This window comes from Tribolium madens, unplaced genomic scaffold, assembly GCF_015345945.1.
Source record: "Tribolium madens isolate multiple individuals breed KSU strain unplaced genomic scaffold, Tmad_KSU_1.1 Scaffold_19;HRSCAF=116;Tcas5.2_LG9, whole genome shotgun sequence".
NCBI lineage: Eukaryota > Metazoa > Arthropoda > Insecta > Coleoptera > Tenebrionidae > Tribolium > Tribolium madens.
The window spans coordinates 1,965,595-1,981,453 of NW_025400983.1; the positions used below are offsets into that span (position 1 = coordinate 1,965,595).

At 38.9% G+C, this 15,859-nt stretch overlaps 7 protein-coding genes across 13 annotated transcripts; 4 read left to right on the top strand and 3 right to left on the bottom strand.

Moving 5' to 3' along the window:
- Window positions 1–235: 235 nt before the first annotated feature.
- Window positions 236–5,180, top strand: LOC123015747 (sugar transporter SWEET1). 3 transcript variants are annotated; one of them, XM_044415664.1, is made up of 5 exons: window positions 236–371; window positions 4,232–4,415; window positions 4,465–4,747; window positions 4,796–4,915; window positions 4,965–5,180. In XM_044415664.1, exons 2-5 carry the CDS (start codon window positions 4,246–4,248, stop codon window positions 5,061–5,063), a joined length of 672 nt encoding a protein of 223 aa, XP_044271599.1. In that variant the 5' UTR covers window positions 236–371; window positions 4,232–4,245; the 3' UTR covers window positions 5,064–5,180. The 3 variants fall into 3 exon arrangements, with proteins under 3 accessions (XP_044271599.1, XP_044271598.1, XP_044271600.1); XM_044415663.1 differs by lacking the exon at window positions 236–371 and adding an exon at window positions 3,750–4,013; XM_044415665.1 differs by lacking the exon at window positions 236–371 and adding an exon at window positions 4,058–4,125.
- On the bottom strand, window positions 1,359–4,197 carry LOC123015742. Of its 4 annotated transcripts, XM_044415654.1 has the most exons (3): window positions 3,588–4,197; window positions 3,428–3,538; window positions 1,359–2,434 (listed from the first exon to the last, which is right to left on the bottom strand). In XM_044415654.1, the coding sequence occupies exons 2-3, from the start codon at window positions 3,498–3,500 to the stop codon at window positions 1,404–1,406; spliced, it is 1,104 nt and encodes a 367-aa protein (XP_044271589.1). In that variant the 5' UTR covers window positions 3,501–3,538; window positions 3,588–4,197; the 3' UTR covers window positions 1,359–1,403. The 4 variants fall into 4 exon arrangements, with proteins under 4 accessions (XP_044271589.1, XP_044271592.1, XP_044271590.1 ...); XM_044415657.1 differs by lacking the exons at window positions 3,428–3,538; window positions 3,588–4,197 and adding an exon at window positions 3,293–3,330; XM_044415655.1 differs by lacking the exons at window positions 3,428–3,538; window positions 3,588–4,197 and adding an exon at window positions 2,830–2,920.
- Window positions 5,181–6,344: 1,164 nt separating the features above from the next.
- On the bottom strand, window positions 6,345–10,911 carry LOC123015739 (A-kinase anchor protein 10, mitochondrial). The gene is made up of 3 exons (XM_044415651.1): window positions 7,994–10,911; window positions 7,852–7,941; window positions 6,345–7,805 (listed from the first exon to the last, which is right to left on the bottom strand). The coding sequence occupies exons 1-3, from the start codon at window positions 8,019–8,021 to the stop codon at window positions 6,556–6,558; spliced, it is 1,368 nt and encodes a 455-aa protein (XP_044271586.1). The 5' UTR covers window positions 8,022–10,911; the 3' UTR covers window positions 6,345–6,555.
- On the top strand, window positions 8,718–11,081 carry LOC123015746 (NIF3-like protein 1). The gene is made up of 4 exons (XM_044415662.1): window positions 8,718–8,892; window positions 10,080–10,375; window positions 10,422–10,708; window positions 10,765–11,081. The coding sequence occupies exons 2-4, from the start codon at window positions 10,080–10,082 to the stop codon at window positions 11,031–11,033; spliced, it is 852 nt and encodes a 283-aa protein (XP_044271597.1). The 5' UTR covers window positions 8,718–8,892; the 3' UTR covers window positions 11,034–11,081.
- Window positions 8,813–10,060, top strand: LOC123015744 (probable cytosolic iron-sulfur protein assembly protein Ciao1). Its single transcript, XM_044415658.1, has 2 exons — window positions 8,813–9,445; window positions 9,498–10,060. Exons 1-2 carry the CDS (start codon window positions 8,984–8,986, stop codon window positions 10,041–10,043), a joined length of 1,008 nt encoding a protein of 335 aa, XP_044271593.1. The 5' UTR covers window positions 8,813–8,983; the 3' UTR covers window positions 10,044–10,060.
- On the bottom strand, window positions 11,055–12,614 carry LOC123015741 (protein CNPPD1). Its single transcript, XM_044415653.1, has 5 exons — window positions 12,519–12,614; window positions 12,300–12,460; window positions 12,153–12,252; window positions 11,773–12,107; window positions 11,055–11,726 (listed from the first exon to the last, which is right to left on the bottom strand). The coding sequence occupies exons 2-5, from the start codon at window positions 12,330–12,332 to the stop codon at window positions 11,082–11,084; spliced, it is 1,113 nt and encodes a 370-aa protein (XP_044271588.1). The 5' UTR covers window positions 12,333–12,460; window positions 12,519–12,614; the 3' UTR covers window positions 11,055–11,081.
- Window positions 12,615–12,653: 39 nt separating this feature from the next.
- Window positions 12,654–14,554, top strand: LOC123015745 (transmembrane protein 65). 2 transcript variants are annotated; one of them, XM_044415660.1, is made up of 5 exons: window positions 12,654–13,179; window positions 13,496–13,621; window positions 13,790–13,831; window positions 13,890–13,957; window positions 14,005–14,554. In XM_044415660.1, the coding sequence occupies exons 1-5, from the start codon at window positions 12,855–12,857 to the stop codon at window positions 14,299–14,301; spliced, it is 858 nt and encodes a 285-aa protein (XP_044271595.1). In that variant the 5' UTR covers window positions 12,654–12,854; the 3' UTR covers window positions 14,302–14,554. The 2 variants fall into 2 exon arrangements, with proteins under 2 accessions (XP_044271595.1, XP_044271596.1); XM_044415661.1 differs by lacking the exon at window positions 13,496–13,621.
- The last annotated feature ends 1,305 nt before the right edge of the window (window positions 14,555–15,859 follow it).

Sequence of the window (15,859 nt, forward strand, 5' to 3'; positions counted from 1 at the left end):
TCGATTTAAATCTGGTGAGTTTTGGTATTAGGGGTTGGTGCACATGACAATTGTGGATGAGACAGAAGTGAAAAAGTACTTAATTAATTTATTCAAACCCGTTTTATCTTCTACTAACTAACTTCCACTGAATTTGTTACAGTTTAATTTTACTTTAACTGACATTTTGTTTGCCACTAGATGTTGGTACTATTTTTCACTAAATTATTTGACAAAAATTAAATAAAAAAAAAGGTTTTTATTTTTCGTAAATGGGTCCACTTTTTATGTTTTACCGTGATTAGTGTTAAAATTGGTGATTTAGTTAGTATTTTTAAGTCAAGAGCAGGAAATTGAGATACCGTTTTGGGGACTTCCCTGCAACAAACAAGGTAAGGGATTATTTTGTTAAAATTTAATAATAACTAAAAAAATAGGTTATTTTATTGTCTTTCTAATGTTTGCAGTCTTAAAAGTGTAAAAGGTTACGTGATATTGAGGTTAGGAAACACAATCGTAATTTTTTTCAATCTTTCCGCGCTTGACAATAAAAAACAAGTTTTTTTTTGGATATTGAAAGCAATTTTTAATTGATTAATACATAATGTGGCGGTTTTTGTAAAAAAAACTATGTTTCATAAGTCAGGTCAGTTTTGGAATTGGAAGTTGGTATACATAATTACGAATACTGAGCTAAAATTGGAAAAAAATTTGATCAATATTTATGTGTTCATAATCCGCTTCATACTCTACTAACTGTAAATCCAACATATTTTATTACAATTTTAATTTTACTTTAACTGACATTTTATTTTCCACTAAATGTTGGTAGCTGTTTTACACACCAACCCGACAAAAATTAATCAAATTGTGTAATTATATATATATTCGTATGACAAAATTAATCAATTAAGGCTTTATTTCTTGCAAATGGGTCAATTTTTTATGTTTTACCATAAAAATTGTTAAAATTTGTGATTTAGTTCGAATATTAAGTCAATGGCTAGCAATTGAGTCACAGTTTTAGGGACTTCCCCGCGACGTAACCCCAAATAAGGTAAGTAGTTATTTTATTTAAACTTAACACTGACTAAAAAAATTGTGTTGTGTTACCGTTTGGAAAAAAAAATGCAAAATTTCAAATAAAATGACATTTTCGTAATTTTTGGCCACCCATTAATGAAAAAACAAGCTCTCTTGGACTCAGTGCAGTCAATTTTAATGATTAATACACAATGTGAGGCTTGTTTAATTTAAGTCGATTCAAAAGTGAGGTTATGTCACTTTTAAAAAGTTTCAGAATCTAGTGCATTTTGGTATTTGAGGTTGACACACCTGAACAAATTGGAACTGTGCGCAGGCGCGATTTTCAAACACGATTAACAAAAATGAATTTTATTTGTGAAAAATACACATTTGGTAATTTAGGCATTCATTTGCCTCTTGCGGTTGCGTTTCCGCTTCTTGCGTTTGGGTTCATTCTGATTTGCGATCTCTGACTCGCTGTCATTGATTACAATTAAACTACTTGAGCTTCCCTTGCGTTTCACACTCCTTTTCTCGTTTTTCTTGCAATTTTCCGAATTGTTGCAAACTATCACAAGATCCCCGACATCAACTTCCTCATTACTGTCCCAACTCTTTGCCTTTTCTTTATTTTCACAAACAATGACCAATTCCCCCACATCAACCTCATCCTCCTCCCCACACACCTCCACATCGGAATCTCTGATTTCCTCAATTGAGGGTTCGTCATTTACGACAATATACTCGTCGCAAAACTCCACCTCATCCTCAGAATCGTCCATTAACTTGAAGAAGGCGGCGCTTGGCTCATCATCAGGAATCTCAATCACGTTTTCCTCCAAATTGAGCCACTCCGCCCCCAGCCACTCCTCCAATTTGGGGGGGAAAACGTACCCCTCGGGCAACCACACCGTCCCCGTGTTGTTCAAAGTCCCCGAAAACGGCAACAAAGTCCCATACAGCTCGCAAACAAACCGAAAAATGCCTCGAGTGATGACGAAAATCCGCGCTGTGATTGCATAAATGATCGCGGCGATTTTCCAAAAGTGCCCCAAGCGAAACCTCTGCAAGGTCAGCTCCGAAACCACCTTGCAAGTGTCCAAAACGCGACACAGAGTCTTCCCCAAGCCCTGGATTCGGACGAGGAGGAAATCGATCATGTTTTTGGTCAGGAAAAACGTCTTAAGGACTTTGTAGTTCGGGGGGATCGTGTCAAGGACGTATTTGAGGGTCGTGGCGAACTGCATTTGGAGATAAGTGCGCAAAACACGGCTTAGTTTCTCGACGGCTTTGAAGTCTTTTGAGGAGCGAAATTTCATTTTGAGGCGGTAGACGGTGCGCGAGAGGAGGGCTGCCTCCACGCTGAGGTGCTGCTGGCTCTCGAAGAACTCCACGGCGTCGGTTAGTGTGATTTTCAACAGGCGAATATCTAAGAAATTCAAAAAAATAGAAAATAAAAAAGCCCAATTATGTATTATCTAGTTATATGAAACAAAATCCAAACCACAGCAAATTTTTAGTAATATTAGAAGCGGAATTAATTGAAAATTGTCTCAAAAAGTGACATAACCTCACATTTACGATTCAGTGTTTCAGGCCCAAAAAGATTACACTTGCATTCCAAATTATTAAATATGAATCACTACGAAGTATTAGTTTGCAAGAACCAAGATAATGAATTAAGAAATTAAGTAAAATTCCAAAAAAGAATGACATAACCTCACTTCTAACTCGACATCTTTTTTCTTAAAAAATGCTTGTTGTTTTATAAAACGATTATGTAAAAATTTGTTAAAAAATTAAAAAACAAACGTTTGTTATTACTTGGTGCTAAAAACTTGTACAATTATCGTAAAATTCGCTCAATTAGTGTGACATAACCTCACTTTATTTTTTTACGTTTATATTCAAAAAAACAACGAATATGTCCACAAACACTAATTTTGCATTTCTTGGAAAACAGAACTAATTCTTTGTAATATTAGAAGCGAAATTAATTGAAAATTGTCTCAAATTTGGAAAAAAAATTGACAACCTCACATTTACTGTTTCAGGCCCAAAAAAACTAGAACTGGGTTCTCGATTACTAAAAATGAGTCACAGTGTCACCACAAAATATTATTTTGGAAAATACAAGATAATGAATTGAGAAATTATGTAAAATTCCAAAAAAAGAATGACATAACCTCAATTTTGTTCGATGTCTTTTTTGTTAAAAAAAACTTGTTTTATATAACGATTATGTAAAAATTTGTTAAAAAATTAAAAAACAAACATTTCTTCTTACTTGGTACTAAAAACTTGTCCAATTATCGTAAAATTCGCTCAATTGGTGTGACATAACCTCATTTTAATTTTTTTACGTTTATATTAAAAAAACAACGAATATGCCCCAAAACACTAAAAAAAATACGAATTTTACCTATTTCCTTGATGCTGATTTTGCAACTAATGATGGGTGGGGGTTTCAAATTTTTTGCATTCCACAAATCCATCGTTTTTTCCTATAAAACCTGTCTTCTCGCAACTTCACCTACAAATTAATTATCCAATGCTGCAAATGAATGAAAAAACGTTTTTACCTTGACTCTAACATAAAAATTCACATTTTTACACCGAAAACACCACTTTCAAAGTTGTGTATCAATAAACGCAATTTTTATTAGTCAAATTGTGAATTTAATGAATTATCAGCGATATTTTAGCGAAATCAGTAAAAAATAAAACATCGTGATAAATTTGAGGTTAGGTTGACACATGACAAAAAGTGAGGTTAGAAATTGGGGGAGCAGTTAAAGGGGCGAAGGTCACACCCAAGGACGTGATTAAAAGATAACTGTAAAACAAGCATGACTGTCAAAATCTCAATAAAACCATTACTTAATTGACTTTTCGTTTCGAAAATTAAAATTTTGTTATAATTTATTTGTTTTTTATTTGTTCAAGGCTCGCAGTAAATTGCGATTAGATAATAAAACATCGCATTTAGATACCTGTTTTCGTAAAAGGCAAGTAATTTACTAATTTCCTGTTGTTTTTTAATTAAAAAAAAGGGGTTCAAATGAGTTTGACCTCAATCAACCTTCAGTGTTATTAATCAAACACCACTTTTGCCACACTGTATGTTAATTTTTGCAATAACCATGGAGAATTTTCAATTCGTGTCACATTTCTAATCAGCATTTTTCAGTTTCATATTTCAGTCTAATTTAAGTTGCAATTTCAGGTGTTTAATTCGCAATGGAGGCGCTTTCGAAGGCCCTGCAGCCCTACAAAAACGTCGTGGGGACAGTCGCGAGTTACCTAACAATACTCCAATTTTTCTCGGGGGCTTTCATCTGTAGAGACATCTACAAAAAGGGCAACACGGAGGGGGTGAATTCCATGCCCTTTGTGGGCGGTATCATGTTGTAAGTTGACTTTTGTAGTAATTATAAATAAATTAATTGAGATTTTTAGAGGTCTTGCGATGCTGAAATACGGGTTGATGCTCCAAGACGAAAACATGCTTTTAGTTAACTTTTTTGCCATTGTTCTCAATGTGATTTACTGTGTTGTATACTACGTTTACTCCACAGACAAGTGGAGGCAAATCCTGAAGCCCCTTTCGATAAGTATGGCCTTCGTGGCGGCTCTGTGGGGCTATTGCGAGTACGAGAGCCCCTCAGTGGTGGAGTTCCGCTACGGGTTGATTATCACAATCCTGATGCTTGCAGTACTGGGAAGCCCCCTTCTCGGAGTTGTGCGTAATGAAACCCCCATGTAAAATCCTCTCACACTTTTATTACAGAAAGAAATGATTGAGAAAAAGGACGCGTCTGAAATCCCCTTTGTTTTGACTCTAATGGCGACTTTGGTGACCTTCTCGTGGCTTTTGTACGCCATTATTCTACAGAATCAATTCATGCTTGTCAGTAATTGAATTAATTGTGTGAAAATTGTTCATTTTTTGGTTCAAGGTTCAAAATGTGGCCGGGTTCGTGTTGTGTTTCGTCCAGTTGGTGTTGATTTTTGCTTATCCGGGGAGACAAGTAAGCAAAAAAAAGAAGAAGCACTAAGGGGAAACTTCTACGTGTTTAAAAATAATCAATATTGACATTCCAGGATGGTAGCTGAGTTTTTGCCAATTGAATTGTTTTCTACACCAAATTGGAATAAATTATTATTGACATTGACAGGGTTTTTGTTTTTGGCCAACCAGTTTCGAAATGGACGGTTACAACACCGCTTTTGGTGATTTTTGTCGCACAGTTGGCAGCAAATTCGCACAAAAATAAAAATATGATAAAATTTCAATTTCCGTTTTTCTTTGTAAAAAAACGTATTTCGTTTCTAGTAGCCCGAAGTAGATAATAAAAACTAATTTTCAATTCAACGACACAATGAAAGTGTTGACATAACCTCACAAAAATTGAATAAGTTTGCAAAGAATAAATACAGTGTTTTTTTGCCCATTTTAGAAAAAATCACGTCAAAATTCCAATTTTAATAGGCTGGAATTGTATAATAGGTACTTATTTTAAACAAATTTTAAAATTAGGTTTGCCACCCTTGCGTTCAAAATTCGCAACTTGTTAAAAAAATAATTTTTGTCACACAGTTGGCAGCAACTTAGTGTGTTCTTTGTCTAAAAAGTCGTGACATTCTCAGTTTTTCTCTGTAAAAAACGTATTTTGTTTCTAATAGCCCATGAAATTGATTGATCACAATGAAAGTGTTGACATAACCTCACAAACATTGAATAAGTTTGTAAGGAATACCTAGTTTTTGGCCCTTTATAGTAAAAATCACGTCAAAATCTCAATTTTAATTGAATTGTACAATAAATATTTCAAAATTACGCTTGAAATTGTTTGGTAACTTTAGTGTTCAAGGTTTGCCACCTTGCATTCAAAATTCGCAACTTGTTAAAAAAATTAGTATGCAAAGATGTTTATACATTATTCACACACAAATACAAAAAATAGGAGTAATTTACAAGTTAATGAGCAAAGAAAGCACCACTTTTGGTAATTTTTGTCAAACAGTTGGCAGCACTTTAGTGTGTTTTTTGCAAGAAACCGTATTTCGTTTCTAATAACCAAAAACATGACAATTTGAAAACAGTTCCCTTTTCATTAAATAATATGGAATTAATTACGAAAATTTCACAACAGTGACGTCATAACCTTACTTCATACTTTGATATTTTTAAACTATAAATCAGAAAAACTGTTTAACTTGCAATAAACAATCGTTTTGCTATATTTAAACCAAAACTATGTAAAAGTTAAAAATAAATTTTGTTTTTTTCAAATTTGGTGATTTTGGCGTTTCAAGGTTGCACTCCAAACCCTTCCCTTGTTAAAATATTTTAATATATAAATATGTTTATACACTAAAGAAGTATTTACAACAAATGCATTCATACAAAAATAATAAAATCCAAGCTAATGACTAACCTACAGACCATCGCAGTGCTACCAACATAAACGCACGGGGGGGAAACACAGCCTTTGAAAAAAGTGGAAATCACTCTCTACTCGAATACTTTGAGCTCTGATATTATTATCACAATGACGATCTCGGTTTTTCCTGATTTAGAGTAACATTCGTAATATCTTTGACAATCATTTCGGCCACTTGCCACGCCATTTCCTCCTTCTTCTTATCCTCATCCAAACTCACAAACTTCTTAACAACATTCCGAAACTTGAAACTTTTTTTATCAGGTTCAGGCTCCAAATCAGTTTCAAATTTCCCCAAAGCTGTGATTCTTCCACACGACAATCTATGCGTCCTTCTCCTCTTCCAGAGGGAATCAGGATCGCACAACAGCCTCGTATCAATACTCATATCCGCGTTTTTATCCTTCTTTTTATTATTAAAATTCATTTCAAGTGCTAGAAACGCGCTATTTGTACTAAAACTCCTCTCGCTGCTACAATCCGACGACAAAGTCCGATTATTCTCAATATTGAAATAGTCGTTCGATTGCACGGTATTTATCAACTCTGATAAGTACTTGCAAAACAATTGGGACCCCAAAAAGGGCTTCAGGTAGTTTTTCTCCAAGACTTGTTCAACAATTTTCAAGGGTAGCTTGAAACAGTCCAAAACAAGCCCATTTTCCCCACAAATATTCTGCTCGATTTCGAACCGGACTCTGTCCCCGAACCCCAGGGGGCAATGGGCCTGCAGCGAGAAATACTTGTCGTAGAGGACGACTGCGTCGTTTTGGGCCTCCACCGGGTCGAAAAACTCCTTTTGGGTGGTCAAATGTTGCTGCAAGTTGGTTGCAGCGATCCAAAACTCCAATAAACTGCAAGAATTCTCCTGTTCGAGGAACTCCATGAAGTAGAAAAGCGCCGTTTCGTTGTAGAGGATGTCTTCGAGGGCCACTTGTCCACTGGTCAAGACATCGATTTGGTACTTGCAGAAGTAATCACTGGCGAGGAACGCCCCAAAGTACTCCTTTTCCATCACTTCGAGGACGAAATTTTGCACGGGGGCTAAACAATCGGCGATTTTCTCCAAATCGCAGATGTTTTCCACCAGTTCGTTGCGGATTAAATCGGGGCATTTGACGTTGTGGGGGGCCTCCTGTGCGATGTATTTCTTGAAGATTGAGACTGCGCCCTCCACGGGACTAGATTCACTCGCGATTTCGCACTTGAAAGACTCGATTTCGGACCAACAAGTGACGTATTTGGAGGCATTTCGCGACTCCATGTACTGGGTGAAGTGCCCCAAAGCCCCCTTATCGGCCAAGACCTCGTCCAAGGTGCGACACAGTCGTGATCTCGTCGCCTCAAACTCATCTTTAAGACACAATGACCCCATTTTCTCTCTAGTTTTTCTACTCACCAATGTCCACAAGGCCGGAGAGGTTCAAAGGGGGCGCTCGCGGGGGCGGCCGTGGCGGCACCGGGGGGGCTATACTCCTGTCATTGTCGGCTTTTCAAAGACAGGAAATTAGGAAGAATGAAACGAATTACGAATTACGCACCTTTTGATTTTTTCCAAAACTGTAACATTGTTCATCGTAATGAGGGGTTTGGGGGCCCGGGGGCGAATTACGTGTCCCAAGGGGGGCAAAAATTGAATTGTTTTGGTAAACAAAGTAGGATTGTGAAACACGACACAAAAAATGTAAACGTCAAATGGGGGGTGGTTGGCAACACTGACACTTGACAAAAACACCAATTTTAAAAATTAAAAAATTCCATTGAAGTGAGATGAGGCCTTAGAAAATGAAATAAACAGATCGGGGGCCCCATACATCCGTCCCGTGATACTCTACACCCAAAAATATGAATACAATGTGGCAACGTTGCAAGTTTAATTTGAAAAAAAAAAAAAACAAGAAAAATATTAATTTCATAGACAAATAATGAACATACATAAATTAAGATCAGTTCGGGTTTTCCCTAACAGTAAATAATCACAAAAACATGTTTTTTTTTATTTTTACGACACAAATTGGCTACGTCGCACCAACCCAAAGAAATTAAAACAAATTATGTGTTTTCTTGTTTTTAACACAAATTACTTATTTAAAATTTGCAATTTAATTAAGTAGGGACTAAAAGGGGGTCCCACTTGTCCGTCTTGTGGCACTCAAAACCCAAAAATGTAAATGTATAATGTGGCAACGTCGCAAGTTTGATTCTAAACAAGAAGAAATATTAATTTAATAGACAAATAATAAAACGTGCAAGAACTAACAGCGGTTTGGGATTTACCCAACTTTGTCATTATTAAAAAATCACAAAAAACAAGTTTTATATTAAATAAAACGACAGGAGTGATACAGGTTGGCTACCTTGCTTCAACAGTCGTACCAACCCAAACAAGTTAAGTCGCAAATAACGCTTTTCCTCACTTTTTATCGCAAACTACTCATTGGTAAGCCTTTCAGACGCATTTCTGGCCCCTTTTCCCTTTACAAAACCCCAATTTAACCCCCATTTTTGTCGCTCGCTGACCCTAACCTCAAATGTCAAAACTGGAGCCCCTTCAGACTTTATCAAAGCACACGGGACGCGTATGGGACGTCAGTTGGCACCCCAAAGGCCAGACTTTCGCGTCGTGTGGCGAAGACAAGACTATCCGGATTTGGTTGAAAGACTCCGACTCGAAATGGTCAAACAAGGTGATTCTCACTGATGGCCACACACGCACAATTCGGGAGGTTGCATGGTCCCCCTGTGGCAACTACCTCGCTTCGGCCTCCTTCGACACCACCACCTGCATCTGGGATAAGAAATCGGGCGAATTCGAGTGCAATGCCACACTCGAGGGGCACGAAAACGAGGTTAAGAGCGTGTCTTGGTCGAAATCGGGGCGCTTTTTGGCCACTTGCAGTCGAGACAAGTCAGTGTGGATTTGGGAGATCGCCGACGAGGACGAGTACGACTGTGCGGCCGTGTTGAGTGCACACACCCAAGACGTGAAGAAGGTAGTACAAGGGGGCTATTTTTATTACAATGTTACAATGGGGGTTATTACAGGTCGTGTGGCACCCACAGGAAGACATCCTCGCCTCGGCCTCCTACGACAACACAGTGAAACTATTCAAAGAGGACCAATCAGACAACGATTGGGTCTGTTTTGCGACGTTGCAAGGACACGAATCGACCGTTTGGAGTCTCAGTTGGGGCCCCACGGGGACAAGACTTGTCTCGTGTAGCGACGACGCCACTTTGAAAATCTGGCAACAGTTCAAACCCGGAAACACTGAGGGGGTTATCACCGATGACGAAACGTGGAAATGTGTGTGTACAATATCAGGGTACCACAATAGAACCATTTATGACGTGTCCTGGAACCCCACAAGTGACTTAATCGCCACGGCTTGCGGTGACGACGCTATCAGAATTTTTAAAGAGGATCAAGGGTGCACCCCAGGGGCCCCCACTTTCAGTCAAGTGACGTGCATACAGCGGGCCCACACCCAAGACGTCAATTGCGTGGCATGGAACCCCATCCTAAGTGACATTTTAGTGTCTTGTAGCGACGATGGGGAAATTAAATTGTGGAAATTTATCCCTGAATAAAATTAAATGTTTCACAATTTGTTTTTTATTTCGCAGATGTTAATAAGACGTCTCGTGGGTCTAAACCGGATTAAAAATTACACTACAGGGCCCCAAATGTCGGTCAAAGACATCGTCAAGACTCTCCAGTCGTTTGCCCCCTTAAATCTTGCCGAAAATTGGGACAATGTGGGCCTCCTCGTCGACCCAATGACCGACAAACATGTCAAAACAATTCTATTAACAAATGACCTCACCGAGGATGTGGTCAATGAAGCTAAAAATTTCCAAGCAGGGCTCATTATCTCATACCACCCTAATATATTCCAAGGCCTTAAAACAGTCTCCGATAAGTACGTTTCAAATTTCAACCAATCAAAACTAATCGTTTTGTCACAGGACTTGGAAAGAACGAATCGTAATTCAGTGTATAAAACACGAAATTGCGGTTTTTTCGCCCCATACCACGTGGGATTGCATCGAAGGGGGCGTTAACGATTGGCTCGCCTCAGCTTTCGATTACAAATCGATTGAACCAATCAAACCGTTGGAAAACCCGAGACAAGGGGCAGGGCGTATTCTTACACTAGCCACGCCCATTACACTAGAAAATGCCGTCACAAATGTCAAAAAACATGTCGGAGTGAGGAATCTCAGACTGGCATTGGCTAGAAACAAGACTTTGTGTAAGTTACGCCACGCCACGCCCACTTTGTTGTTTTTTTTATGAAATAATTTCCAGATTCGAAAATTGAAACTGTGGGGCTGTGTGCCGGCTCAGGGGCTTCAGTTTTAAGGGGGCTTAACGCCGATTTGTACCTAACTGGTGAAATGTCGCATCATGAAGTCCTAGATGCCACCCAAAATGGGGTACATGTCATTCTAACCGAACATAGTAATTCCGAACGGGGGTTTTTGGGGCGTTTCCAGAGACACTTAATCGATATTTTCCAAAATTCGGTCAATGTTATCGTTTCTAGTGTTGATAGGGATCCCCTAATTGTAGTTTGAGGTGGCTTTGGAATAAAAATGTCGTTTCAAATGTTTTATATTGACCAATCAGGCTTTGAGATTTTGTAGGTAATGCAGATACCTGTTATAAAACCCTTCATTTATCGTATCCGTCCACTCCTCGTGCCAGGACCTCTCCATTTGGTCCTGAATCCTGACTTTTGCCTCCTTGGGGTCATCCAAATTCAAAAAATAATCCTTGTAGTATCGCACAAACCCCATTTTTGGGGCCTCAACTTCGACAAATTTTGACGTTTCATACAACCAAGTCATAGTGGGGGCATTCCACCAATCCCATGAGACATTCTGGGGCTCACAAAACGGTGTTAGGAAACTCTCAATTGACGCGAGGAAAATCCCCACATGGAGGGGGCTCACACGGTTGGTTTCGTTGTAGAGGAGTCCTGGACGTGCTGGTTCGATTTTCGGGTGGAGACAAGCCCCCGGTATGTGGCTAACAATCAAGACAGACCCCAATAAAGTCAATAAAGCTGCAGTGTAAGCCCCAATTAAGATCACAGAAACGGTTAAAATATTTTTGATAAGATTTCGCAATTCGACACTTGTTAAAAGTGTCTCCAGTTCAGTGTAGGTGTAAAAGCCGCGCTTACCGCCCTGCTTACGGGCCAAAGCCCCCTCAATCTCGGCCAATTTCTTCCAGAATGTCAGCTCGGTAACGAACACTTCCCAGTCCTAGGGAGGAAAAGTCAGAGGTGAAATGACGCGTCATGAGACTTACGATAGCCCTAAGGAACTCCTTTTCAAGCTGAACCAATTGTTTGACACTAAGGCCCCCACAAACGGCCCATTCGTTCATGAAAACCTCGTCGGCCTCCCCATCGTCGTAGAGAAACTTGCACGAGACCATCAGAGACACGAGGAACAAGTCCGAGGAGGCTGTCCGGTCGAGGTACTCGGGGCATGTCTTTTTCAGGCGTTCTAGGTACAAAATCGCGATTACGAGGGAGCAGGGGGACACGCAGGCATTTCGTGAAATATTCGCAGCGTCGTCGCAGTGTAACCGGTCCAAGGAGCGGCCTCTCTGGGCCTCGGAGAACAACTCAGCGGCCAATTCTACAAAACAAGGTTTAGCCCCCATTTTCAAGGTCACACACCCACCTGTTACTGGTAGACTCAATTCGTCCGTTTTGGGGAACTTCCCGTAATAGAGCGTCTTGGTGATGCGCGAAATGTACCTCTGGTGCCCCTCAAGCTGTCTCTGAAAGTTTGACACGTGTGATTGGCTAATATGGGGCAAAGTCTCACTTTGTCTCTCGTGCGTTTCGGAAGCTTCGACATGGTGTTGGCACACGTGGAACAGCCCCAAAACGTCTCAATTGAACAGATTTACAATCACTGAAACTTTTTTTTAATTATGGACCTTGATGAAATCACCTCATAAAAGAGCGCATGCGCGTACACCTAACCTAAAAAAAAACACAAAAACGTGTTAAAACCGTGCAATTTTCGATTTTGTGACCTTACGTGTGTATATGACACGATTAATTTAAATTTAATTAAAGAAATTGTCATAATAGTGTTATTAATAGTAGGATTGTTAAGTAAATTTCAAACTTGGCGCCGAAAGTGTGCCGAAAAAGCCCGACTCCGGCCGACAAAAACTGACGTCAGCACACTAGACCAGAATTAGGGGGTGATTGTAGTGATGATGATTCTTCTCAAGTGATTTAAACAGTTTTTAAGCATTTTGGGTTTAAAACCGGGGTGTGGAGTGCAAAACCGGTGCAAAAGTGTTAAAGTGGTGCAATAGTCGCAAAATGACACCCTCTGTGCGCCCCACAAGTTGATAATCTCCACTAAATGCACAAAATCGCCCCCATGATGGCCACCAAGCTAGTGAGACACTTAGATTTATCAAAGATTGTCACCACCATCGTTTGGACGCCCCCTCGAACAAAACTAACGAATTTCTCCCCATGTAGATCGCAACATATCAAACTTAATTTTAGTACAAGCTGTAGATTGGATGGCAGTGCTGGTAGAGCGGAGACTACAAGCACGACGCAAGGCTTATCCAAATTACAAGCGCAGGAATTGGTCTTGAGACTGAACGGTGAAGAGAGAAATATACTGATTTCGGCGCTACAAGAGTACCAATCAAAACTAGTCAAAGACGAGTACGAAGGTAAAGAACAGGTATTTGTGGTGTTTTTTGTCTATTTGTAGCGTTTACGTTGCTGTTTTTCATTTATTTTCATCGTTAAAGCGAAATTGCCCCGAAAGTAGGCAACTCAATATACACCCGCGTGACTTGATTTGCCTAACCATGCGCGATTTTTTTCAAAAAAAAATAATTAATTTGCGAGATTTTATCACTACGTGCCTACTGATAAGCTTATTTTGACGAACAAAAACAGGGTCAGACGTCTGAGGCTTTTTACGATTAAAAATTCTTGGCTTTATTTTGGGTGTTTTTTTATTTTTAAATGTCCAACCTTAAGGTCAACTAGCAGCCTCACGATGGAGAAGTAAATTCGGACGTCCGAGCAAATTGCCAAGACTGGGAGACGTAGATCCTACGGGATCCTATTGTCCCGTTCCCGAAGACTGGTTAAGGAAAAAATTTGGTATGCAAATAATGAGATTTTAGCCCTTTCGTAGGGAGCTTTGCATGACTTTTGAATTATTACTAGGGTAATTAGAGCCTTAGTCGCGTATTTATTGGGTTTTTTTGCATGGCTTTGCTCGTGGAGTGTGTAAAGTGTCTTTTTAGCCCCTAATTGGTGTGGTTTTAGCCGAATCGGTGCCTCGCCCCACCAGCAGGAACTTGATGGGCAGTGAGTATAAAACTGGTCCAGATTTGGGCTTAAATTGGTGACAAATCTGTTATTTCAGTCGCCATCGCCAACTCGATCCCGTTCATCGGCTTCGGCTTCTTGGACAACTTCTTCATGTTGTTATTTGTGAGAGTGCAAAATGCGTGTTTTTGTGGTGTGATTTGGGTTTTTAGGGCGATTACATCGACCTTTACTTGGGGTCGTATTTCTGCATGACGACGATGGCGGCCGCCGCCCTGGGGAACACGCTTTCGGACGTCTTGGGCATCGGGACGGCCTTCTACGTCGAGCGTCTCGCCAACAAGATAGGGTTTCGCCCCCCGAAGCTGTCCCCCATCCAGATGGACATGACGTGTTCGCGGAACGCGGCCAACTTCGGACGCGTCTTGGGGGTCACTCTGGGGTGCATCCTAGGCATGTGCCCCCTGCTGTTCCGCAAGGGGAAAGACGAGGACGAGAAGGATGAATAAAGTAGGATTTTTGTGCAATAAAACCCTTAGTCAGTGTTACTTGCATTTATTTTCTTGTATATATGATGTATATAAATGGAGTAAAATGACCAAAAAAATTCAATGTTAGAGACGCTTTTATACTTGACTCAAATTCGTCCAAAAGTCACAATCTTGTCTATTTTTCAATACCTGTGACTTGTTATATACTTAATTTATTGTACCCCTCCTTTTAGCCTCTATTGAAGTGTTCAATAAATAGACTGTTAGAAAACGTAAGTTTTATTTTGCCCCTTACACCCATCCCCACGCGACGCCTATGGTAATTTTACCAAACAAGTTGTTGTCATAGTAACGATGATGTAACCATGGTAATGAAGCGATGTAACCATGGCAATGAAACGAAAATGTCGCTCCATGGGCGTCCGCATTTTTATTTATTTATTTTTGGAGGTTTAAGAGCAACTGGTTCAATAAACGTGATAAAATAAACAAACTTGTTGAATTTTAGTGATTTATTGGAGACAAGATACACTAATAAAACGTTAAGGGTCGAGGCATACGTTATCAATAATTATACAATATGACAAATTGCGTGACCTTGAATGTGTGTGAAAATTTCAATAAATATGCTACTGATTAAACAACATTGTTGTTGATGTCGCGTAATCGAAATAAATTCTTGCAAACTATTTCCTGTTTCCGTTTATTAATTACGTTTGAAAATGAATGAATGAATAAGTGATGGGGAGATTTATACCGATCTAGAGTGCTAAAAGCACACTAATATTCACATTTTTATCGTTTCCGGTTTTTATTATCTATCAGTGGCGTAACTAAAAATTGTATTTCACAGTCGTAATTTCAAAAAGAAAGCAATTTGGGTTGTGGTTTAATTAAGTTGGCAGCACTGAAGACTTGCCAACGTAATTTCAAACTATAACAACCGTTTTAGTAGGATTTTTAAGGCATTAATTGGCAAAACTGAAGAAGTAAAATGACAATTTAAAAAAATATGACTAGACAGAAAGTAGGCGGTAATTCTCAAATTATAAGTTTGCAAGACTGAACAAAATAAGACCGAAGATATGAAATTTTACACTTTTTCTAATTTTTTTTTTCTCTTTTTTCTTTCGTCGCCCTTCTTTTATCTTTTTTTTCTCTTGTCTTTTTTGTCTCTTTTTTCTGTGTGTTTCCCAAGTTTGCAAAGCTGAATAAATAAAATAAATAAATAAAAAAATCCCAAAAATGGGACAGAAGATATAAAATGTGACACTTCATCATTCTTTCTTTTTTCTTTTCTCTACTTATGTCTGTTTTTTTCTTCTTTCTTTATTTTTTTTTCTCATTTTTCTTCTTTCTTTTTTCTGCTGTTTTCTTTCTTTTCGCCCTCCAGGCTGAAGTAGGCAGTGATTCTGAAATTAAGTTTGCAAGACTGAATAAAATCACACAGAAGATATGAAGTTTGACACTTTTCCTTTTTTTCTTTACTTTTCTTTCTTATTTCTTCTCCCTTTTTTTTTACTTATTCCTGTCTTTTTTCTTCTTTCTTTTCGTCTTCCTATTTCTCATTTCTCTT